This window comes from Lepidochelys olivacea (genome assembly GCF_965140295.1).
Source record: "Lepidochelys olivacea isolate rLepOli2 genome assembly, chromosome: 26".
Classification (NCBI taxonomy): Eukaryota; Metazoa; Chordata; order Testudines; family Cheloniidae; genus Lepidochelys; species Lepidochelys olivacea.
In genome coordinates, this window is record NC_140436.1 from 15,280,637 (window position 1) to 15,304,400 (window position 23,764).

The following is a 23,764-nucleotide window of genomic DNA, read 5'->3' on the forward strand; positions in this document are numbered from 1 at the left end:
TGACGGAGCCAGGGAGCTGCCTCCTGTGGGGTTCCTTTAATGGTGGGGGTGGGAGGAGGGCAGGTTTGTGTCTCCCACAGCCTGGCTAGAACCTTTGCCCCGCTCCCCACCAGCCTTACAGAGCCCATGGCACTGCCAGGCCCCCCCTCACGGCTGGACAAGAGCACCAGTGGGCACAGGCCTGAAAGCTGGAATCTGATAGAGGCACATGGTGCTAGGGGGCAGAGGGGCTCAGTGGGGGGGGGTGCCATGGGGAGCGGCAGGAGGGTTGAAAACACCATGGAAGTCGGGGCAGCTGGAGATGGAGTCAGCAGCACCAGAGAGCAGGTCAGGTTTGTAACCAGCTCTGCTGTGTCACTCCCAGCGCCCAGCCCTGCGCCGATGCAAAACGCCCAGGCTGGGGGGCTCCGGCAACACTTGCTGCCAGGAGGCAGCTCTGGGGGTCGCTGCCTGTTCCCTGCAGGGCAGGCTGCATGGCAGGGAGCTCGCTTGTGCGCAGGCCAAGGGGTAACCGTGCCCTGCAGTGCCTTCCACAGAGCTTCACCCCCACAGCACCTACCCGCAGGGCAGGGAAGGGCACAGAGCCTCCTCTGGCACCCACACAGGACACTCATGGTGTGGGGATCCGCAGCTGGGTAGGAGCAGGAGCCTGGGTGGGGGGCAGGACCTCGGGGGGAGAGGGGGGTTGCAGTTAAAAGCAAGAGGCTGAGCTGCCTTTCTTGTGGAGGGCTCCTATAGGCATTGGGGGACACAGAGACCAGGCTGCAGCCACAAGGCAAGTCAGCTAAACACGCTCAGGAGAGTCTGGAGTCCTGCCCCACGCCTCAGCCCCCCGTGCCCAGCAGCACAGAGAGGGCACACTGCAGCATGGTTCAGGCTGGAGAACTCCCCCAGCCACTCCTGCAGCCAGCCCAACAGCTCTGGTACTGCGGAAGAGACCGGGAAACTGACGCACCCAGACAGGGCAACTTTCCAGCAGAGCCGCACCCACATCCTGTGCTCCAACCCCCCCCCACGCAAACTCTTTGGCAGGGGAGGCAGAGCCAGTGTGGACGGGAAGCTAGGCTGCCGGTAACCCCATCCCACAGGCAGTGCACAGGGAACAGCCCCAGGTTTAGAAACAAGGCGCTTTATTGGGAGAAAAGGGTTAAGACCATTGAGACAGAAGCCTTCCCCCCACCCCCAGTGATCAGACAGCAGCCCCGCCTGCCGAATGACCCCAACCTGGCCAACATCCCCACGAGGTAGCTCAGTGTTGGGCAAGTCTGTCCCCAGCACCACAATGAGTCCATGGTAGATCCAGGCATGGCACCCAGGAGTCCTGACCTCAGACCCCTCCTCTAACCACTCGACTCCCCTCCCCACCCAGAGCTGGGGAGAAAACCCAGGAGTCCTGGCTCCGAGCCCCGTGCTCTACCCACCCACCCGTTCACACACTTCTCCCCCATATTGCTGGCAGTAGGTGCTGCCACCGAGCCAGGCTGTGGGGCGATTCCCTTCCACCCAAGCTCGGTTTCTCCCTGGGGCAGACAGCTGGCCAAGCCGTGGGCAGCGTGGGGCTCAGGCTGTGTGCGCTGTGGGCCCAGGCCTGACGCTCACCAGGGGCTCAGGCTGTGAGCAGGGGCCTCGTGGCCCATTCCCAGCCCTGCTCGTCCCTCTTGCGTGAGCACTGCTCCCTATCAGCCATGCAGAAGCGGGAGGACCTGAGGACGTGCGCCTATCCCAGGGAGCATTGGGCCATCAAGCTGAGGTTGGGGGGAGGGGATCCCTTGTCTGCAATGTGTCCTTGGGCCATCCCCCCAAGGTCAGAGCTCAGCCCGCTCTGGCTCCTTCTGCACCCCCTCTGTCCCTGCCACGCCCGCCTCCGGCTGCATGTTGGCATAGGCCACCTCCCGCGCCAGCTGCTCCAGGGACGGGCGCCCCAGCACCAGGTTCCTGAGCGAAATCCAGGTCATCAGGAAGCTGTGAGGGGAAGAGAAAGAGCAAGGGCTGGAGATGCGCCCAGAGGGGCATCTGCAGGGGTGTTCAGCTCAGAGGGGGGGTGGTTCATGTTGCTGGGGTAGAGGGAGTAGGGAAGGGCTGGCAGCTAGGGTGTCATGGCTTGTGCGAAGGGGGCCTGGCCCGTGGCTGGGAGGAGATGGGTGCAGTGGTGGGGGCCGATCACGTGATGGGGGGGCGGGGGCCCTTGACTGTGAGGAGGTGGGTGCAGTGGCAGAACTGTGGCCGGGGAGGTCCAGTGGGGGGGAGGTTCGGCAGCGGGGCACTGGCGGTGGGGGGCTGGCACGTCGAGGGGGGGCGGTACGGGGGCGGGGGGAGGTTTGGGGGGGCGGTACGGCAGTGGGGGGGGAGGATCGGCGGTGGGGGACTGGCACGTGGTGGGGGCGGTACGGCGGCGGGGGGAGGTTCGGGGGGGGCGGTACGGCAGTGGGGGGGAGGCTCGGCGGTGGGGGGCTGGCACGTCGAGGGGGGGCGGTACGGCGGCAGGGGGGAGGTTCGGCGGTGGGGGGCTGGCACGTGGGGGGGGCAGTACCGCGGGGGAGGAGGTTCGGCGGTGGGGGACTGGCACCTGGGGGGGGGCAGTACGGCGGGGGGGAGGTTCGGCGGTGGGGGGCTGGCACGTGGGGGGGCAGTACGGCAGCGGGGGGGGAGGTTCGGCGGTGGAGGGCTGGCGCGTGGGGGGGGCAGTACGGCAGGGGGGGCGATAGGGCGGCGGGGGGGGCTGGCACGTGGGGGGGGGCAGTACGGCGGGGGGGGCGGTAGGGGGGCCGGCGTGTGACCGGGCACTCACCTCCGGCGGAACAGGAAGCACTTCCTGGCGGCGAAGCGCTGCAGCCGTGCCCCGAGCGTGGCGTTTCGCCGTCTCTGCAGCTCCTCCAGTCGCTGCTGGCGTCGCACGAATGCCTGGACGACGGGGTCCGGCTGCGGGGTGTCCCCCAGGGCGCCATCGAGGATGGGCTGCAGCTCTGGGGGCAGGGGCTCCGTCTCTGCACCAGGGGGCAGGCCTGAGATGGCGTCTCACCCCCAGGGGCCCATACGCCACAGGGAAGCGTCCCATGGCAGGAATACCGGCACCTCCTGCCTGCCTGGCAGGGACACAGCCACTGGCAGGCAGCGCGAGGGATCTCCACCCGCTACGCCCCCCAGCAGGGCTCCAGGGGATCTGGGCCAAGGGGGAGTGCCGGTCCCAGCGGCCAGGAGCCAGGTGCCCCCAGCTAGCAGGGCCCCAGAAACTCACCGCTGCCGTTCTGCACCTTGTCCCGCAGCTCCTGCAGCTCGGTCAGGTTCCGCTCCAGGGCCACGTCCGTGGTGTTGACGTAAACGTACATGTAGCAGGAGGGCTCTGGCGACACCGTGTGCACCTTGTGGTACTCGCCTGGGGGCAGCTGGGACACGGGGGGGCGGGGTCAGCAAGTGGCAGCAGGCCAAGTGGGCTGAGAACCAGCCAACTCTCTGCCCCCGCCCGGAGACATGCTGAGCCAGAACACAGCTCCCAGCTTGGGGGGAGGATCCCCTCCCCCAGATCTGAGGCCAGAACCCTCAGGCCCAGTTCCCGTGGCCCCCCCAGCGTATCTAGCAGACCTGGGCTCAGAACCAACCAGCCACCCTCCATGGCTCTCCTCCTGCCAGGCGGGGACACAGGCTGGGATCCACGTCCATCCCCTGAGCCCAGCCCTCACCTGCATCCTGTCCCCTTCCTGCAGCGTGTAGTTCCTCTGCTCCTTGACGATCTCTACCACGACCTCCCCCTTCAGCAACTGCAGGCTCGTGTTGCCCAGGTCCTCACTCACAAAGTTCTCCAGGTGCAGGCCTGGGAGGGTTGAAGGGGACATGAAGGATGGTGAGCACAGCCCCACTGGGACCCACCCCCATACCCGTGACCCACACTGGCAGCAGCTCCTCAGGAGAGGCTAACAGCCTCCTTCAGCCCCCCGGCAATGGAGCAGCTCCTTGAGGTCAAGCTGCAGTGGCTGAGGTTTGTGCTCTGAAGGTGCCGGGTTCCAGCCCTGCTGATGAGCCAGGAGGGTTGTTCTGTTAGTAACAGGAGCCCCCCAGGGAACGGGCTGCAGGCAGGTACCTGGGAAATCAGCGATGAAAACCACCTCAGTCTGGTTGTCCAGCGAGCTCTCGATATCCTGCAGCTTCGTCCTCCAGGGGGACAGGTCGACCAGCAGCGGCTTGAGCCACGGAGTGTGGCGGAAGGGAGACCACTCGGCCCGCACGATGTCCACCTGTGGGTCGAAGAGCCTGGCCGGCAAGCGGGACCCAGTGAGCATGCCAGGGGCTGGGCTGGCAGGATGCTCTGGTACCCAGCTCCCCGCCTGGTTTGTCTCCCCTGGGGCAGCAGGCAGCGCTGGCTGCCAGGCAGCAAACTGCAGCCGGCCCCGGGGTCATCGCAGGCCAGAAGGGGCATCAAGTCCCTGAAGTGCCAACTGCCAGTCTTGGTCTGTGATGGGACCCAGCACACCCTGTGCTGGGGCATGGCAATGCCAAAGCCTCCTGCCCCAATATACACACAGTCCTTCTGTGCAGTGCTACCCAGCAGCCCCTCCCTCTGCTCCGTCCTCGCCCTCATGGAGGACAGCCAAAGGCGGGCGTGGGGCTGGCTGGGTCCACGTGTGTGTGATGCTGAGCCAGCACAGGCAGGCAGGACCCCAGCAGCAGCTGTGTGCTGCCCAAGCTGTCCTGGGCCCCCTGGGCCCTCGCACTTGCCTCTGCTGGAAGCGGTCGTTGATGGAGACCCAGACGTCAAAGTAGATCTCAGGCTGCGAGACGTTGTAGTTGAGTAGCAGGTGGCTCAGGCAGGTGGCGTACTGCTTCAGCATGTCAGCATGGTCCTTCCAGCGCCGGCTCTGCGTGAACACCTGCCGGACACGTGTGAGCCCGGTGCCAGACACCCAGCTCTGGGGAGCCCCTGGGCCATCCCCCCCCCCAAGTCCCGGGAGCCTGAGGGCACAGGGAGGGGCTCAAGAGATTTCCATCCCCACGAGCTTCTGCCTCTGAGCCGGCAGCCTTTCGGGGCTGAGTCAGCTCTGACCTCCCCGTGCCATGGGTTCAGAGGGAGGCCAGGCCTCTGTGTAAGGCACAGGGTTGTGGGTTAGGACTCCTGGGTCCCAGCTCTGCGGCTGACTCCCTGGGGGAGTTTGGGCGAGTCCCTTCCCTGCTCAGTGCCTCAGTTTCCCCACTTGTAACAGGGGCAGGGAAATTCAGTCATGTCTGCAAGGCTCAGGCAGACCAGCAGAGAAGGCAGATCATCTGCTGAGGGACAGAGTCATGCCTGAGCACAGGACTGGGAGAACCCCAGCAGAGACCCTCCCCCAGGCCTGAATCCCACATTTCACGCCATGGGAATTTAAACAAACCAATAACCCCCCCTTTTGACTCCCAGCCCCAGATACAGTTGCATCCCAGCCAGGTGGCTCCGGCTGGGACACAAGGGGAGGGAACCACACACCAATAAGCAGAGTTTGGGGAAGATGAGTCAGCAGGACTCCTGGGTTCTATCCAGGGCTTGGGGAAGGGACTGGAGTCTGGTGAGTTAGACTGGGGGGTGGGAGGCACTGGGAGCCATGACTCCTAGGTTCTAGCCCTGGCTCTGTAACAGATTTCCTCTGTGACCTTCAGTCAAAAACCTCCCCATGCCTCAGTTTCCCCATCCATATAACAGGGATGGCCTGGGCCCGCCTTTGCTTAGTGTCCTGAGACCCTCAGATAGGAGCCCCCATTGTCTATGCTAATTAATATTGTTAATGACCATTAATGTCCACCTTCTCTGGGGCACCAAACACAGCCAGCCACGGTGAGGGCGCTGGACACAGGTGGCCAGACTGATTGTCCAGTCCCCTTCGCTGCGCAGAGCCGGAACCTGAGACAGGGAGTGGCGGCAATAGAACCCAGGGGTCCTGGCTCCGCCCCAGAGCGCAGCAGGGTCACTTACCCCGGGGTTGAGGTAGCCCAGCTCCCCAGTCGCACCATCCCGGTAGGTGATCTTTACGTGCTGGTGGGAGCGGGAATGGACCATCATGTCCCACGAGTAGCCGTACAGCCCATTGGTCCAGTTGTTGTAGCCCTGGCGGGAAGCACGGGGGGATCGGGAGCCCGCTGGGGGGATGCATCGGGGATCCCCCCAACCCAGCATCCGATGGGGTTCAAGCCGCTCTCCCAGGGAGCTGCTTTGTGCTGTTTTGCCGCCCCCTGCTGGGCAGTCGGGGATATGGCTGCTGTGGCGCATCTACCATGGGCACCCCACTGGGTCTGTGCAGCTCGCATGGGCCACTGGTCACCGGGCGGGGGGCCCAGCCATCGTGGCCACCCAGCTCCCAGGGGAAGTCACCCGGCTGGGGAGGGCGCAGGCTGACCTGCCACAAAGCATCAGCCAGGGCTACATGGGGGGGAAGCACAATCGCTGCCAGGCCAGGGGTCTTGGCTTGTCCCCCCGGCTGAGCGTGCCCCTGGAGGAGCAGCACCCCAGCACCCACTGCCCCTTCCCTGTGTGCTCCCAGCGCTGCCCTCCACTGGCCCCAGCTCTTCCTCTCCGGGGGCCCATCCCCTCCCCTCCCCACAGCAGTCCCCGGAGCCCTGGGCTGCGTGGGGGCTCCTACCCCCCGTCCCCTCCCCACAGCAGTCCCCGGAGCCCTGGGCTGCGTGGGGGCTCCTACCCCCCTCCCCTCCCCACAGCAGTCCCCGGAGCCCTGGGCTGCGTGGGGGCTCCTACCCCCCGTCCCCTCCCCACAGCAGTCCCCGGAGCCCTGGGCTGCGTGGGGGCTCCTACCCCCCGTCCCCTCCCCACAGCAGTCCCCGGAGCCCTGGGCTGCGTGGGGGCTCCTACCCCCCGTCCCCTCCCCACAGCAGTCCCCGGAGCCCTGGGCTGCGTGGGGGCTCCTACCCCCCGTCCCCTCCCCACAGCAGTCCCCGGAGCCCTGGGCTGCGTGGGGGCTCCTACCCCCGTCCCCTCCCCACAGCAGTCCCCGGAGCCCTGGGCTGCGTGGGGGCTCCTACCCCCCGTCCCCTCCCCACAGCAGTCCCCGGAGCCCTGGGCTGCGTGGGGGCTCCTACCCCCCGTCCCCTCCCCACAGCAGTCCCCGGAGCCCTGGGCTGCGTGGGGGCTCCTACCCCCCGTCCCCTCCCCACAGCAGTCCCCGGAGCCCTGGGCTGCGTGGGGGCTCCTACCCCCCTCCCCTCCCCACAGCAGTCCCCGGAGCCCTGGGCTGCGTGGGGGCTCCTACCCCCCGTCCCCTCCCCACAGCAGTCCCCGGAGCCCTGGGCTGCGTGGGGGCTCCTACCCCCCTCCCCTCCCCACAGCAGTCCCCGGAGCCCTGGGCTGCGTGGGGGCTCCTACCCCCCGTCCCCTCCCCACAGCAGTCCCCGGAGCCCTGGGCTGCGTGGGGGCTCCTACCCCCCGTCCCCTCCCCACAGCAGTCCCCGGAGCCCTGGGCTGCGTGGGGGCTCCTACCCCCCGTCCCCTCCCCACAGCAGTCCCCGGAGCCCTGGGCTGCGTGGGGGCTCCTACCCCCCTCCCCTCCCCACAGCAGTCCCCGGAGCCCTGGGCTGCGTGGGGGCTCCTACCCCCCTCCCCTCCCCACAGCAGTCCCCGGAGCCCTGGGCTGCGTGGGGGCTCCTACCCCCCGTCCCCTCCCCACAGCAGTCCCCGGAGCCCTGGGCTGCGTGGGGGCTCCTACCCCCCGTCCCCTCCCCACAGCAGTCCCCGGAGCCCTGGGCTGCGTGGGGGCTCCTACCCCCCGTCCCCTCCCCACAGCAGTCCCCGGAGCCCTGGGCTGCGTGGGGGCTCCTACCCCCCCGTCCCCTCCCCACAGCAGTCCCCGGAGCCCTGGGCTGCGTGGGGGCTCCTACCCCCCGTCCCCTCCCCACAGCAGTCCCCGGAGCCCTGGGCTGCGTGGGGGCTCCTACCCCCGTCCCCTCCCCACAGCAGTCCCCGGAGCCCTGGGCTGCGTGGGGGCTCCTACCCCCCTCCCCTCCCCACAGCAGTCCCCGGAGCCCTGGGCTGCGTGGGGGCTCCTACCCCCGTCCCCTCCCCACAGCAGTCCCCGGAGCCCTGGGCTGCGTGGGGGCTCCTACCTGGGTGATGAAGTGGGAGTAGGGCAGGAAGAACTGCTCCAGCACGTACAGCACGGTGAAGAGGGCCCCCAGCTTCTGGCGCAGCCCTGGCCCTCGTTCCCCCCTGCCTCGGCCCTTGCGCTCAGGCCCCCCGTACACACATGCCTCGCTGGGCTGCGGCGGCTCCAAGGAGGGCAGGAGCCTTCGGAGGCAGGCCGGGAACCTGGCACCCAGGCGGCGCGGCCAGTCCGGGGAGCAGAACAAGGGGCTGGTGGCAAGCATGGTGTAGGAGAACATGCCTGTGGGGAGAACCGAGACGTCAGCCAGGGAACTCCCCTCCCCTCGGGCAAGGCCAGGGGCAACGGCTGGGCAGGGCACTTGGGCTGGACTGGAGGGGTTAGAGCAGGGAGTCAGGACTCCTGGGTTCTATCCCCAGGGCTGGGCGGGGGCGTCAAGTGAGTTAGAGCGCGGGGCTGGGACTCCTGGGTTCTCTCCCCAGTGCTGGGCGGGGGCGTCGAGTGAGTTAGAGCGCGGGGCTGGGACTCCTGGGTTCTCTCCCCAGTGCTGGGCGGGGGCGTCGAGTGAGTTAGAGCGCGGGGCTGGGACTCCTGGGTTCTCTCCCCAGTGCTGGGCGGGGGCGTCGAGTGAGTTAGAGCGCGGGGCTGGGACTCCTGGGTTCTCTCCCCAGTGCTGGGCGGGGGCGTCGAGTGAGTTAGAGCGCAGGACTGGGACTCCTGGGTTCTCTCCCCAGTGCTGGGGGGTGTTGAGTGAGTTAGAGGGTGGGGCTGGGGCCAGGACTCCTGGGTTCTCTCCCCAGTGCTGGGAGGGGAGGGGGGTCAAGTGGGTTAGAGCAGGGGGGACTGGGGCCAGGACTCCTGGGTTCTCTCCCCAGTGCTGGGAGGGGGATGTGGGCATCAGGGGATGGAGAGCAGGACTCCTGGGTTCCATCCCCACACCAATGCTGAAGAGCTGTGAGTTCATGCAGTGGAAGTAGGAAACGAAGACGAGCGCCGCTGGGCGGGTGGCATCGAAGAACAGCAGGTAACCAGCCGTCAGGTCCAGCACCAGGCCCCCGCCATGCACCACCAGCAGGTTGGTCATCTCCTCTGACAGCACCAGCCTGGGGAGCACGCCGAAGGTGAGACCCACCCTCTGCCCCGACTAGGGAGCCTTCTCCCCTGCAGCCGCCCGCAGGTCGCCTGCCCCCCTCCTTGGACTGCCTGTGTTCTCCGCCCCATGGCAGCACCAAGCCCCGTATCCGAGCAGCCCCTGGGGATGCAGGGCTGGTCATGCCATAGCCCCTCGATGGCACTGACCAGTGGCGGCCGGGGGGCGATGGCTGCCCTGGCTGGGCTAGAGAGGGAAATACAGGCCCCAGCCCCCGCGCACACAGCACCAAACCCCCCAGCCCCCACCCCATCCTGAACTTCCACGGCCCCTTCCCTCTCCCTATGTCCCCTTCATTTTGTTACAGTCCCGGTCCCCAGCCCGGGTCTGCCTGGTCCCATTTAGATCCCAGCCCTGAGCCTTCAGGACCCCAGATCTCGGAGGTTGGGGCAGATTGTCCTGCGTTTGTACCGTTGGTGCAAAGACTTGGGGGGCATCTATCTCCCAACTCTCCCCACCACCATGGTCTGCCCAGCATGGCAGGGGTCCAGCATACAGGAGGGCCATGCCCGGCGACACAGGGGAGTCAGACATCAGTCCCATGTCACCCAGTGCCAGTAAGTGACCCCCTCCCGTCCAAAGCATGGGGCACAAAGCAAACCCAGAGGAGCCAGCCCGCCTCCCTTGATGTCAGATGGGGAACTTCTGGGCAGGGGCCTGTTTTGTTCGTGTGCGGGTGACTTGGTGTGAGCCCATGTGTTTCATGTGTGAGCTCCCAGCTCAGGCCGAGTCGTGGAAGGGGGGACGGAGGTCCCTGTGCAGACACTGGCCAAGCTGGGCGATCAGTGTTAGTGACTGGCCAACTGCTCCCAGTGCCAATGTCTGCCGTGGCAGCACCCCAGCGGGATGCTGAACCCCCGGGGCAGCCCCCGTCACCCCAACACTCACTTGAAGGGGTCGAAGAGCCAGTGGCGGGACAGCGACCCCATTGAGTAGCCTTCCACCCAGTCAGCATCCAGCTTCTTGATGCCCGCAATGAAGTAGACGATGAAGATCTAGGTGACACAAAGCTCCTGTGACGAATCCCAGCCAGCGCGGGGTCTGTCCAGTGCCTGGCCCCGGGGCCCCGCCACTCAGTGCCAGCCAGCACAAGGCAAAAAGCGACAACCGATGAGCGCCGGCCCTGGGAGCTCACAGAGAAGGGCCCCATTTACAGGTGAGGGGGATAATCTCTACCTGCACCTATGTTACCAGGGCCTCAGAGCACCTCAGTATTGTTATCCCTCCCCCACAGGTGGGGAAACTGAGGCAGAGAGGGGACGGGATGGGCCCAAGGTCACGGTGAGTCAACAGAAAAGGTGGGAAGCGAACCCAGGAGTCCTGGCTCCCAGCCTGCCCCGCTCTAACCCACTAGACCCCACTTCCCTCCCAGAGCTGAGGAGAGAACCCAGGAGTCCTGGCTCCCAGCCCCCCTACCCAAGCCATCCCCTCTCCCAATCCATCACAGAACACTGAGGTTTTGGGGGGTGAGTCCTGCTGCGCTCACCCTCCCAGGCAGTGACGTGCTCTGTGCGCTGCTGCCCCTAGTGGCCAGCCCCAGGGACTGCACCAGCATTCTCCGCCCCTTCAGCAGCAGGGCCGGGCCCCCGGCTGTGACTCCAGATAAAAGGGGCCCATTTCCCCAGCACGGCCGCACCCCAGCAGGGGTCCTGACCGGCACCCAGGGCGGAGGGCATTGCTGGGAGTCACCTCCCGGCCGCCAGGACACAGCGACAGAGGGGCCGGGGCAGTGCTCCCCTGCAGGGCAGAGCAAGGCAGCGTGGGTGTGGGGAGGCTGACCCACACAGCACCCATGGACACCCCCTGCCCGTACCTGCATGCGTAACACTGTGTAGTTCCACAGGGGCACGTGGGCATTCCTCTTCCGTGGGTCCCTGAGCCCATCAATGGACCTGGGGGAAGGAGCCGCTCTGTCAGGGTGCGGCCGGCCCAGCGAGGGGGCTGCAGCCAGGGTGGTGAGCGGTGCAGCCACGGCTGCCCCACCGCGCGCCCCATGGTAGTTATGCCACGGCCTAGCTAGTGCAGGCTGGGCAGCGGCCCCCAGCTGGGCTACAGGGGAAGTGCTCCGGCCCCCTCCCCAGCTGCTCCCCACCCATGGCTCCAGGACTGCTCCCGGCAGCTCTGCCAGCCCTGCCTGGACTGTGCTATCCAGGGTCAGACTATCTGAGCACAGTGGTCCCGTCTGGCCCGTGGATTTGGATCTGCTGCAGGTCAGGTGCCATTTCTAGGATAGGGAAGCAGAGTCCGTAAGTGCCTGGCGCAGACAGTGATGTAGAAGGGCCCAGGTGTCAGAGGAGCTTTGCAAAGGCTGGGGATGTAGGGCTGGGCTGGGTTTAATCGGGGAGCTGCGACCACACTTCCAAGGGGGGTAGGTTTATTTGTGTCAACGCGGCTTAGCCATGCGACTGGGCAATGCAAAGCAGATGCAGCTGATGCTCAGATTGCAAGGTTTCCCCTGGGCAGAATGGGGGGTTCAGGTATAAAGATTTGGGGCCCAATCCCTATTGAACCGTCATGCAGCTCCAGAAGAGGGGCACCAATGTGACCCTGGAAGGACACAGTGGTGCCTCGCCCTTGGGCTCTGCCCGGCCCTTAGCGTGCGGCTTGGCTCCCAGAAGCTGAGCCCCAGGCCTGCTCGCGACGTGTATTCGGCAGTAGCCTGGCAGATCTCCTACTGCTGTCGCACAGTCTGCGGCAGGAGGAACCTGGTTCGGTTTTGCAGGCGGCTGCTTTACCTCACCGCGCCATTGCCCACGAAGCGGATCATGGAGACTCTCACACGTGATAGAGCTACCAGAGTGAGGGCGTCTCGGCAGGGCTGCTGCACTGGGAAATGCAGCCTACGTCCCAGCCAGCCCGCACACCGTGTGAACAGAAGGGCTCTGTGTGCCCACAGCCTGCACTGGGCGCTGTGCCAAGATGGAGCCCGTCTCATTCTCCAGGAGGGGAAAGAGCCTTTGGAACTTTGAAGGGCCCCCCACTTCAGGTACCAGGGCCCCTGGGGCCTTGCCACACCTCTGGCTGGAGGGACAGAGCCAGGCCGCCTGGCCCCCAACTCTGGGTCCCAGCCGGGTCCCAGCCAGGGCCCCCACGATCAGCAGCAGTGTCAGCACCCAGCAGGCAGGCAGGGTCCTGGGCGTGGCCAGGGGCCGAGTTGGGGATCCGAGGGGAGAAAGGGCCGAGTCCGAGCCAGTTTCAAGAGCGCCGACCCCCAGCCCGACCCTACCAGTAGCGGTTGGCGTCCATGAGGGTGAGCTGGAAGCCAAGGAGGCCGTAGAGGTAGGAGTGGTTGTTCCAGGCCGTCTTGTCCAACAAGAAGACGTACCAATAGGGCAGCATGAAGAGCAGGCAGCTCAGCCGGTAGCAGCAGCCCAGCATGATCCCCAGGGCACCTGGGACGAGCAGGAGGGATTCAGCAGGGGCCAGGGATCTCCCCTCCCTCCCCGGGGCTCCCCAGCCTGGACCCCATGCTGCCAGCACCATTCTGCTGGCCATGGCTCTGAGCCTAGCCCTGCAAGGGGCCTGGACCAGCCTGGGGGGCAGGATAGGGCAGAGGGCCAAAAGCTAGCAGAGCAATCCTGGCATGGCTGTGTCTGGGATGGTCCTGGCAAGCCCCCTGCCCCCAAATGGGGCGTGAGCCCCAATCTTAAACTGGTCAGGGCCCCTCAGACACTGCACCCCCCAATCTCCCCCGCCCAGCTTCCGGCCCTCTGATCTCCCCAATATTCCCAGCCCAGCCCAGCCCAGCCTGTGACCCACTGATCCGCCCCAACCTCCCCCAGTCCCCCCGATTCCCTCCAGCCCAGCCCGTGACCCTCTGATCCCTCAGTACCGCCCTGTGACGCTCTACACTTCGGGGAAACACCCTACACCCCCGTGTTCATCTTTGTAACATGACTGTGTGGGATCCAATGCAAAGTTTGTCATGTCGGGTGTCTTCGGAAGGCTCATGATGCCCTGAGCATGGTTGTTCTAGTCATGTGACAGTGATTGTTATAGTAAGGTTATAATTTCATGTATATAGTTACGTGGCTGAAAACGTGTCCTCATGGCTTAAAGCCAGCCCATGCAAAAACTCTCCAAGAGCAGAGAGGCAGTTCACACCTCATCAGGACATGTATGGGACAAACCCAGCCCAGCCTCACAGGGACAAAGGACACTGGTTTAGGCAGCAACAAAAGGATCTATTAGACCCTCGAGTGAGTCACCCTCTTCCTCTGGGCAGTCTGGGACTGCGATGAGGTAATGCTCGCCTGACTCTGAAGTGGGGGGTGGGGGGGAAGCAAAGCCTGGAAGAAAGAAAGGACGTGATAAAAGGGTGAGATATTTTGCCCTGCTCCCTCTCTCCCACCTACAGCTACAGACACCACTACCAAGCGACTGAAGCGCTGATCAAAGGGGAGAGCCTGGCTGAAGACCAACCAGGCAGCCTGTGGTGAGAAGCACCTAAGTTTGTAAGGACACTGGAAGTGTTAAGATCAGCTTAGAATGCGTTTTGCTTTTATTTCATTTCACTAAATCTGACTTCTTGTGCTTTGACTTATAATCACTTAAATCTACCTTTATAGTTAATAAATCTCTTTCTTCAACCTGAAGCCGTGCGTTTGCTTTGCAGTGTGTCAGAGACTCCCCTTGGGAGAACAAGCCTGGTACATATAAATTTGTTTGTTAAATTGACAAACCTATATAAGCTTGCAGTGTCAGGCAGGCATAACTGGACACTGCAAGACGGAGGTTCCCAGGGTTGTGTCTGGGACTGGGGGTATTGGCTAGTGTCATTCGGTTGCAAGTAGCTGGGAGCAGCTTACATGGCAGAGGCTGAGCGTGATCAGCCCAGGAGTGGGGGTTCTCCCAGCAGAGCAGGGTGAGGCTGGCTCCCAGAGTCAAGGATTGGGGACCTAGCAGATCACCGGTCCGGATTACACCAGAGGGGAACATCACAGTGGCGCAGCGAGCAGGGTGTATGTGCAGCTTGTTACTCCAAGTGAAGTTCACACTTTAAGCACTGATATTTGTGATTTTAAGTGAGTCTGAAGTGCAGTGGCTAAGAACTGTCAGAAGGAGGTCACAGTTTGTTATTTTCTGTTTGCTTATTTCGGGAAAGGGAAATCGGGACAGAAAAGCAGGGAAATGAGTGAAAGCAGCGAAGCGATTGCGAAGGTTTTTAGTCTGTAGAAAAGAGCAGGAGCCCCAGAGATTATTGCAACTGCAAAAACTGGAGATAAAGGAAAAAGAAAGAGGCGGCCAGAGAGGCAGCTGCTCACAGAAGGGCCATGGAAGTAAAAGAGAGGGAGAGAAAACACCAGCTGGACCTGCTAGAGAAGCAGAACCAGGACCCCTGACTCCAACGACTCCTATCACTCCAAAAATCCACAGGTGGGAACACTTATGCCCTGCACACAGAGAGGACGATGATATGACTGAATATCTGACTACCTTCGAAGGCTGTGTGTAATACATGAAATCCCTGATGATAAGAGAGTTCCTACCCTGATTGCAAAATTAACTGGTAACGCTCGAAATGTATTCAGTGGAATGCCTATTGAAGATGCTTTAGACGATTGTACATTTAAAGATACTGTTTTGCGAAGTTTTCAGATCACCCCTGAAACATACAGAGTTAAATTTAGGAATCTTAAGGGGGATATTGGTATGGGGAATATGTAAACAAAATCAAAGATTTGTTGGGAAAATGGGTGAGGGGCAAGGAGGTGGCAAGTTTTGAGGGAATGTTGGATCTTGTTGCTCAAGAGCATTGCCTAAGCGTATGTAAGGCTGATGTAAAGCAGTGTCTACAGCAAGGGTGGGCAAACTTTTTGGCCTGAGGGCCACATTGGGTTTCTGAAATTGTATGGAGAGCCGGTTAGGGGAGGCTGTGCCTCCCCAAACAGCCAGGCATGGCCTGGCTTCCACCCCCTATCCGACCCCCCCTGCTTCTCGCCCCCCAGAGTTCCCGCCCAGGACTCCTGCCCCATCCAACCCTCCTGTTCCCTGACAGCCCCCCAGGGACCCCTGCCCCATCCAGCCCCTGCTCTCTGTCCCCTGTCCGCCCCCGGACCCCCCCTACTCCTAACTGCCCCCCACCACCCCATCCAACCTCCCCTCTCCTTCCGCACTGCCCTCCCTCGGACCCCTGCCCCCATTCAACCACCCTGTTCCCCAACCCCTATCCACACCCCCGAACTCCCCTGCCCTCTATCCAACCCCCCTGCTCCCTGCCCTCTTACAATGCTGCCTGGAGCACCGGTGGCTGGCGGCGCGGCTGCACCAGGACAGGCAGCCATGCTGCGCAGCACAGAGCACCGGGTCAGGCTGGGGTCTGCAGCTCACTGCCCCACGAGCTCGCAGCCCCACCACCCCGAGCATTGAGCAAGCAGTGCAGTGAGCTGAGGCTGCGTGGGAGGGGGAACAGCAGGGGAGGGGCCGGGGTCAAGCCTCCCAGGCCAGGAGCTCAGGGGCTGGGCAGGAGGGTCCCACGGGCCAGATGTGGCCCGTGGGCTGTAGTTTGCCCACCTCTGGTCTATGGGACAAAGCTGTAAAGTCTGGAGGAGATGCCTTGTTTTGCTGATGCCTTTGAACAGACTCAGGCATCTACTGAGGGCAGGCCACAGAAAGAGGGTTTAAAACTGGAGGGAGGGAGGATCCCATTTTGCCCCTGGGAAGAGAGAAGGGGGCTGGGAGCCTAAACATTCCCTTACCCCAAAACAGTCCTCCACTGGTAACTCCTATCCCAAACCTCCTGTAAAAGCAGACGAGCCCAGAAGGTGCTATCGGTGTCATTCCACTGATCCCCTGAGGAATAAACGCCCTGTGCTGGGCGGAAGCAGGCAACCAATAGCTCCTGTTAGTTCTGCTGCCCTCAACACTGAAACCGATCATGTTGGTTTTGTGAGGTTAGCCTCCGCAGAACCAGACATGGAGTATGTAACGGCTGCCCAAATCGATGGCAGGGAACGCTTGGGGCAGAGGGATGCAGGGGCCCAGATCTCTCCGGTTAAGCAGGGTGTGGTCCCAAAGGCCAGTATGTTGCCTGGCCAAATGGCAGAGATTGTGGGGGAGGGTGAAAGCAGATTCCTTGTGCCACTAGCTAAAATCCATGTGGTCTGGGAAGGTTTGGAAAGTGTTCTGACTGTGGGGGTAATAGAACACCTCCTAGTCGACCTGCTCCTGGGGAATGATTTTTTCCGTGTAGCTCAGGTTAAAGTATTTGCCTGCAGCAGGAGCGCGTGTTATGCTGGGACCCTCGAGGGAAAGGGGAAGGTCTCGGGAACTGCTGAGAGAATGGGAGGGAGTCTCCTTGATTCTTCAGCAGCAGGGGGAAGCCACATGGTTCCAGGCGGGAGGGTGGTTGAGACCAATCTCTGCACTGCAGCTGGAGGCAACAGCACCTCGGGAAGGGATGGGGGCGTGATGCCTGCCAGGGAGAGAACTGTCCAGGTTGTTAGCGGCCAGCAAATTTCAGCTGAACCAGAGACAGACCCAGCTCTAGGGAGCAGAGAGAAATGGGTCCCAGAGGAGAGCCCGGAGAAGGGGCAGGGAATCTCAGAAACCACTGAGGTGGGTGAGGATTCCTGTGACTCTGTAACACAGGGAAGCAGGGTGCTTCCAAGCATGGGAGGGGCTGAGACAAGCTCCTTTCCAGCAGAAGGCGACATGCCCTCAGGCACAGGGGCAGGAGAGGGGTGGTCAGTGATTAAGGAAACTGTCCCAGTTGTTAGCTGGCAGGGTTCTGCAGCTGAACAAAAGATAGAACCCTTCCTAGGGAGCACAGAGAAATGTGTCTTGGGAGGGGGCCCAGAGGAGGAAACGGGGGAAGGAACAGTGGGGGTACAGGAATGTCTCCACCCTAGACACTTGGGGCAGGATGCCCAGGACACTAGCAGGATGGCTGGGTCAGGTTTTGAGAGGGATTTGTGTAACTGACCTCCCGGAGGGGAGCAGTCACACAGCTGACTTCCCAGGGACAGAGAAAGGGGTGGTGGAGGGCACCCCAATACAGGTTCCAGTTTTTCAGAATGCTATTCCTGATAACTGTTTGGAAAGTAACTGTGTCTCTTTACATCAAGATGCAGCTCCAACGCCTGTGACAGCAGAGGAGTTGGGACCAGGAAATTGCCAAGTGGTCGTCTGTCAGAATACAAAAAGAAAAGGAGGACTTGTGGCACCTTAGAGACTAACCAATTTATTAGAGCATAAGCTTTCGTGAGCTACAGCTCAAGTGAGCTGTAGCTCACGAAAGCTTATGCTCTAATAAATTGGTTAGTCTCTAAGGTGCCACAAGTCCTCCTTTTCTTTTTGCGAATACAGACTAACACGGCTGCTACTCTGAAACCTGTCAGAATACAGATGATCTAACGCTCTTGGGGGGGGGGTCCCCCAGGCAGGTGAGACACATGGAGCAGTTATGGAAAAGGTGCTGGGGAAAGGTGCATCTGATCAAAGGATAAACACACTTATCCCACAGAGCAGGGATCACAGCCCTCTCGGGGGCAGGGAAGGATTCAGTGCAGGGAGTTGGAATCACAGGGTAACCTGAAAAGGGAGCTGGATTTCCTACATATGTACAGCCCTGTGGTTGGGAGACCGCTCCCCAAAGGGCCAGTCAATGTGCAGGATCCCCCTGGACCCTTATCTTGCCAGACCCCGAGATATCAAAAAAGCCAGAAACATGATTAAATTAAGAGCCCACACAGAGCGAAACGCTGGAGGGAAGGAAAAGCCAGTGACTGATTGCATGGAAAAGAGTCAAAGGACACCATGGGTAATGAACAAACTAACCTCAAACTACACTAACTGAACAGAGGGCGTGGTATCATAAAGATATTTGTATATACCCATTTTGGTATTAATGTTAAGTTTTGGGGATAAGAATTTCGACACGGATGTGAAACCTTATGATAATGCTACTTTTCAATTAATACCTGTAAACAGGTTTAAAGCTTATCACAGCAGAGAAACCATAAAAAACCTGGTTTGCAGTGTGTGAATGGGGAAACTGAGGCACGCTGCCTCATGGCCTTAATGGCTGGATGCCAAGAGAATTATAACACAAACTGCCTTTGACCTAGTCAGTGACTAACCCTCTTGCAGTAAACTAAGAGGGGAGGTGTGACGTTCTGTACCTCAGGGGAACACCCTACACCCCCATGGGGGGGAGGGATAGCTCAGTGGTTTGAGCATTGGCCTGCTAAACCCAGCGTGGTGAGTTCAATCCTTGAAGGGGCCACTTAGGGATCTGGGGCAAAAAGTGGGGATTGGTCCTGCTTTGAGCAGGGGATTGGACTCACTGACCTCCTGAGGTCCCTTCCCACCCTGATAGTTTATGATTCTAATCTTTGTAACATGATTGTGTGGGATCCAATGCAAAGTTTGTCATGTCGGGTGTCTTCGGAAGGCTCATGTTGCCCTGAGCATGGTTGTTCTAGTGATGTGACAGTGATTGTTACAATAATAAGAACAAGGAGGACTTGTGGCACCTTAGAGACTAACACATTTATTTGAGCATGAGCTTTCGTGGGCTACAGCTCACTTCGTCGGATGTGTACTCCTCATTCTTTCTGCGGATACAGACTAACATGGATACCACTATGAACCCTGTTACAGTCATGTTATAGTAAGGTTATAGGTTATAATTTCATGTATATAGTTATGCGGCTGAAAATGTATCCTCATGGCTTAAAGCCAGCCCATGCAAAAACTCTCCAGTTCACAGCCCCCCCAGCCCAGCCTCACAGGAACAATGGACGCTGGTTTAGGCAGCAACAAAAGAATCTGTTAGATGCTAGAGGGAGTCACCCCCTTCCTTTGGGCAGTTTGGGATTGTGATGAGGTAATGCTCGCCGGACTCGGGGAGGGGGGGGGGGCACAAAGCCAGGAGGAAAGAAAGGACATGATAAAAAGGTGAGATATTTTGCCCTGCTCCCTCTCTCCCACCTACAGCTACAGACACCACCACCAAGCGACTGAAGCGCTGATCAAAGGGGAGAGCCTGGCTGAAGAGCAACCAGGCAGCCTGTGGTGAGAAGCACCTAAGTTTGTAAGGACACTGGAAGTGTTAAGATCAGCTTAGAATGCGTTTTGCTTTTATTTCATTTGACCAAATCTGACTTCTTGTGCTTTGACTTATAATCACTTAAATCTACCTTTATAGTTAATAAATCTGTTTGTTGTTTCTACCTGAAGCAGTACGTTTGGTTTGCAGTGTGTCAGAGACTCCCCTTGAGAGAACAAGCTTGGTACATATCAATTTCTTTGTTAAATTGACAAACTCATATAAGCTGGCAGCATCCAGCGGGCACAACTGGACACTGCAAGACAGAGGTTTCCTAGGGTTGTGTCTGGGACCGGAGATATTGGCTAGTGTCATTCGGTTGCACAATCCAAGGAGCATCTTATGTGCCAGAGGCTGAGCGTGAGCAGCCCAGGAGTGGGGGTTCTCTCAGCAGAGCAGGATAAAGCTGTCTCCCAGACTCAAGGATTGGAGAGACCTAGCAGATCACTGGTCTAGACAGCACCAGAGGGGAACGTCACACCCCCAGATTCTCCAGTTCCTCCAGCCCCCGCCCAACCCTGGCCCCGTGCCCTCACCCAGCAGCATGACCGCGTAGAGCAGGTACATCCAGTCCAGCGGCAGGGGCTCCAGGAAGTTCACAAGTGGGAAGCGACAGACCTCCAGCCCATCTAGGTACTTGTGGTCCAGGTAGCTCAGGCCACGCTCCTGCGGGATGTCCAGGGCCATCAGCAACCCTTAGACACGGGCAGAGGCGGTGTCAGTCTTGGGGAGGGTCCCCCTGACCTCTGCTCAAACACTCATGTCCAGCCCAGAGCTAACTGGGCCCCCCAGGCTTGGCAAGCCCCAGAGGCAGAGCAGGGATTGCGGCCAGGAGCCCATGCAGTTGGGCACTGCCCTGCTGCCCACCCAGCCCAGTCCGGCCACAGGACCCCGGTGATGAGGCAGCCACACAGAAGCTGAGCCAGGAGCCACCCCCACCCCACCACGCACCCACCTGACGACAAACACCTGCATGAGGATCCTCCACTCAAACCCAACCCCCGTGGCTCAGTGCAGTGACCTCCCTGTCACAGGCAGGGAAACTGAGCCACAGCAAGGGGATGGGACTTGCCCGGGGCACCCCCAGGAGCTCAGGCGTCCTGCCTCCCCACAGGGCTGATCTCACTGGCTGTTGCAGCGCAGCAGGGATCCTGCTGTCCCGCCCTGGGAGGAAGCCCCAGGTCAGGCCCAGAGAGCAGCTTGGAGATCCGGCCTCTGCAGGGAGCCTGCTAGTAACCCCGGGGTCCAGCACAGGCAGGGATCCAGTGGGGCCACTAAGGATCGGGAGAGACTGCCATAGGCAGCAGGAGCCATATCACGTGAACAGAGCACTTGAGAAAGGTGCCAGGGTGAGGTGAAACGGACTTGCCCAGGGTAAGACAGCAGGGCTGGGCAGCAAACCCAGGAGTCCTGGCTACCAACTCCCCCACCCCACTCTAACCCACTTCCCTCCCAGAGCTGGGGACAGGACCCAGGAGTCCTGGCTCCCAGCCCCCTCCCTAGCACCGTGCTGGGACAGTGGGTCAGCCCGGACTCTGAGAGGACAGCACCCCCAACTGAGCCCCCTTTTCCAAAAAGCTTTCCCATCCAAGTGCTGACCCAGCCTGTCCCTGCTTCACAGCATGACCCCAGGACCCTCCTTGTTGAAGTCCAGGAGCCCCCTCATAGGAGACCCACACCCCCACGGCAGGACACGGCCCCTTTGACCAGCATGGAGGGTTTAACCCCTTCCCCACCAGGCTTGTTGCAAACCATGCAGGATCCCTAGGCTGAGCCCTGGGGGTGGGGGGAAGATGCCTTGCACCGCCCCACCCTGGGATGGCTAGAGTCAGGGGGTTGGGGAGACCCCCAGTGTCCAAGCACTGGGGGGCCAGAGGGGAGGGCACCCCTCAGATCTGACTGGAAGGAGGGGTGTTGGAGGGAGAGAGCTGGGACCACCACATCTGCTCCTTCCTGATAATTGGGGCCTCCCCTGCACTCTGAGGCCAAAGTCCTTCCCCACCCCCACAAGCAGAGGACACTGGCCCTAACCACATTGCAAAACCAGCAATGCCCAGGGCTGGGAACAGGGACTAGTCCCGCCCCCAATGGCCAGCAGAACCAGCTGGCAGCCAGACAATGGCAGGGCAGGGTGGGTGGGACGGGATGTGGGGAGGCTGTGGCTGGCTGGGGGGGCGTCGGAGGTTCTGGATAGGACCTGCAGCAGCACCACGTGGGCCGTCAAACCGCACCCCAGTCAGTGGGGGCTGGGTAACCCAGGGATGGGTTCCTCTGTATGGACTGTGCTAAGCAGGGACAGCGCTGGGCCCGGAGACAGGCCAGGGGATGAGGGACTCCTGCACTTCTCTGCTCTGGAGCCCCACGCAGCACGAGGAGCAGTGAGAGCAAAGTACCAGGACTCCTGGGTCCTCTTTCCAGCTCTGCTCTCCCTCTAGCTGTTCTGTGCCTCAATTTCCCTCCCATAAACAGGGAGAACAACACTGACCCACCTGGAGTGCCCCGAGATCGGGAGACTGGGCTTGAGGGAAGGGGAATTCCTGCACCCAGAGAAGGGAAATAAACTGAGCACCAACTGCCCGAGCACTCAAGGGACTTTAGAGCCCCCAGGGGACACAGGACCCTGGACACTCAGAGCCGGCACTAATGATTTCTGAGGTGCCCTGTCGCCAGCCAGGCTCCCCAGAGGGGCAGGGATGCCAGGGGCATGTGCCCTGCCCAGAGCACTCACCGAACAGGAAGCGGAAGACGCCCAGGGAGGCCGGGTCCGTGGGTCTGTTGAGCAGGCAGACGAAGCGGGGCCAGCTGGACACATCAGCCCATTCAAAGCCCAGCAAGCGCTGAGCCCAACTGCTCCTCTGCTGGGTGGGCTCCGGCGCCCCGTCACCATCGCGCTGCCGGCGGCCGGGCGAGGACTCTGCCAGCAGGGCAGCTGCAAACCAACCGGGAGAGTGGGGGTGCAGGGCCGGTCACTTCTTTATTCGGGGGGGAGGGGGGTTCCTAGTGTCCCAGACAGCAGGATAGCGAGGGCTCTAGGCGTAGGATCAGCTCACAGAGCCACAGCCCCCCGCCAGCCCTGCCAGCGCCCCCCACTCCCGACCCGCAGCCCCCCGCCGGCCCAGCCGGCGCCCCCCACTCCCGACCCGCAGCCCCCCGCCAGCCCTGCCAGCGCCCCCCACTCCCGACCCGCAGCCCCCCGCCAGCCCAGCCGGCGCCCCCCACTCCCGAACCGCAGCCCCCCACCAGCCCAGCCGGCGCCCCCCACTCCTGAACCGCAGCCCCCCACCAGCCCTGCCAGCGCCCCGCACCCCCAACCCCCCGGCGCCCCCCACTCCCGACACGCAGCCCCCCGCCGGCCCAGCCGGCGCCCCCCACTCCCGACCCGCAGCCCCCCGCCAGCCCAGCCAGCGCCCCCCACCCCCAACCCCCCGGCGCCCCCCACTCCCGACCCGCAGCCCCCCGCCAGCCCTGCCAGCGCCCCCCACTCCTGACCCGCAGCCCCCCGCTGGCCCAGCCAGCGCCCCCCACCCCCAACCCCCCGGCGTCCCCCACTCCCGACCCGCAGCCCCCCACCAGCCCAGCCGGGGCCCCCCACTCCCGACCCGCAGCCCCCCGCCGGCCCAGCCAGCGCCCCCCACTCCCGACCCGCAGCCCCCCGCTGGCCCAGCCGGCGCCCCCCACTCCCGACCCGCAGCCCCCCAGCAGCCCTGCCAGCGCCCCGCACCCCCAACCCCCCGGCGCCCCCCACTCCCGACCCACAGCCCCCCGCCAGCCCTGCCAGCGCCCCCCACTCCCGACCCGCAGCCCCCCGCTGGCCCAGCCAGCGCCCCGCACCCCCAACCCCCCGGCGCCCCGCACCCCCGACCCGCAGCCCCCCGCTGGCCCAGCCGGCGCCCCCCACTCCCGACCCGCAGCCCCCCAGCAGCCCTGCCAGCGCCCCGCACCCCCAACCCCCCGGCGCCCCCCACTCCCGACCCGCAGCCCCCCGCTGGCCCAGCCGGCGCCCCCCGGCGCCCCCCGCACCCCCGACCCGCAGCCCGGCCCCGGGCAGGCTGAGAACCAGGCGGGACCCAGCACGCGGCTCCCTCCCGGGCCGGGCCCCTCTGCGCGGGGCGGGGGGGGGCTGTAGCGCCGGGCGGGAACCCAGGAGTCCGGCTGCGAACCCCGGTACCTGCCGCGCGGCCCCGCTGCGGCTCCATCTCACGCGCGGTCCCCGCGCCCCGCCCCGGTTGCTAGGAGACGCTCCAGCGCGAGCCCCTCGGCCGCCGACACGTCACCCGCGCGGCGGCCGCAAAGCGCGGGGCGGGCGAGTGTCGCAAGCGCGGGGCGGGCCCTGGCGGCGCTTTCCGGCAGCCCCGGGGGGGTCTCCTCCCCACGGCACGGCTGGGGCGGAACCCAGGCGTCCGGGGCCCCATCCAGCCCCGCCTCCTCCCGCTGCGGGGCCCCTCCCCCCGCGGGCCCTATCCCGGACGCCTGGGTCCTCCCGCTCCCAGACAG

General features: G+C 62.8%; 1 protein-coding gene across 1 annotated transcript; it reads right to left on the reverse strand.

Annotated features, from left to right (window-relative positions):
- Nucleotides 1-1,113: 1,113 nt before the first annotated feature.
- GGCX (gamma-glutamyl carboxylase) lies at nucleotides 1,114-23,563 on the reverse strand. The gene is made up of 15 exons (XM_084615029.1): nucleotides 23,439-23,563; nucleotides 21,999-22,199; nucleotides 19,807-19,965; nucleotides 12,446-12,611; nucleotides 11,033-11,111; nucleotides 10,108-10,214; nucleotides 9,009-9,172; nucleotides 8,074-8,351; nucleotides 5,936-6,067; nucleotides 4,711-4,862; nucleotides 4,076-4,245; nucleotides 3,678-3,808; nucleotides 3,236-3,383; nucleotides 2,789-2,984; nucleotides 1,114-1,962 (listed from the first exon to the last, which is right to left on the reverse strand). The coding sequence occupies exons 1-15, from the start codon at nucleotides 23,464-23,466 to the stop codon at nucleotides 1,806-1,808; spliced, it is 2,268 nt and encodes a 755-aa protein (XP_084471155.1). The 5' UTR covers nucleotides 23,467-23,563; the 3' UTR covers nucleotides 1,114-1,805.
- Between the last annotated feature and the right edge of the window lie 201 nt (nucleotides 23,564-23,764).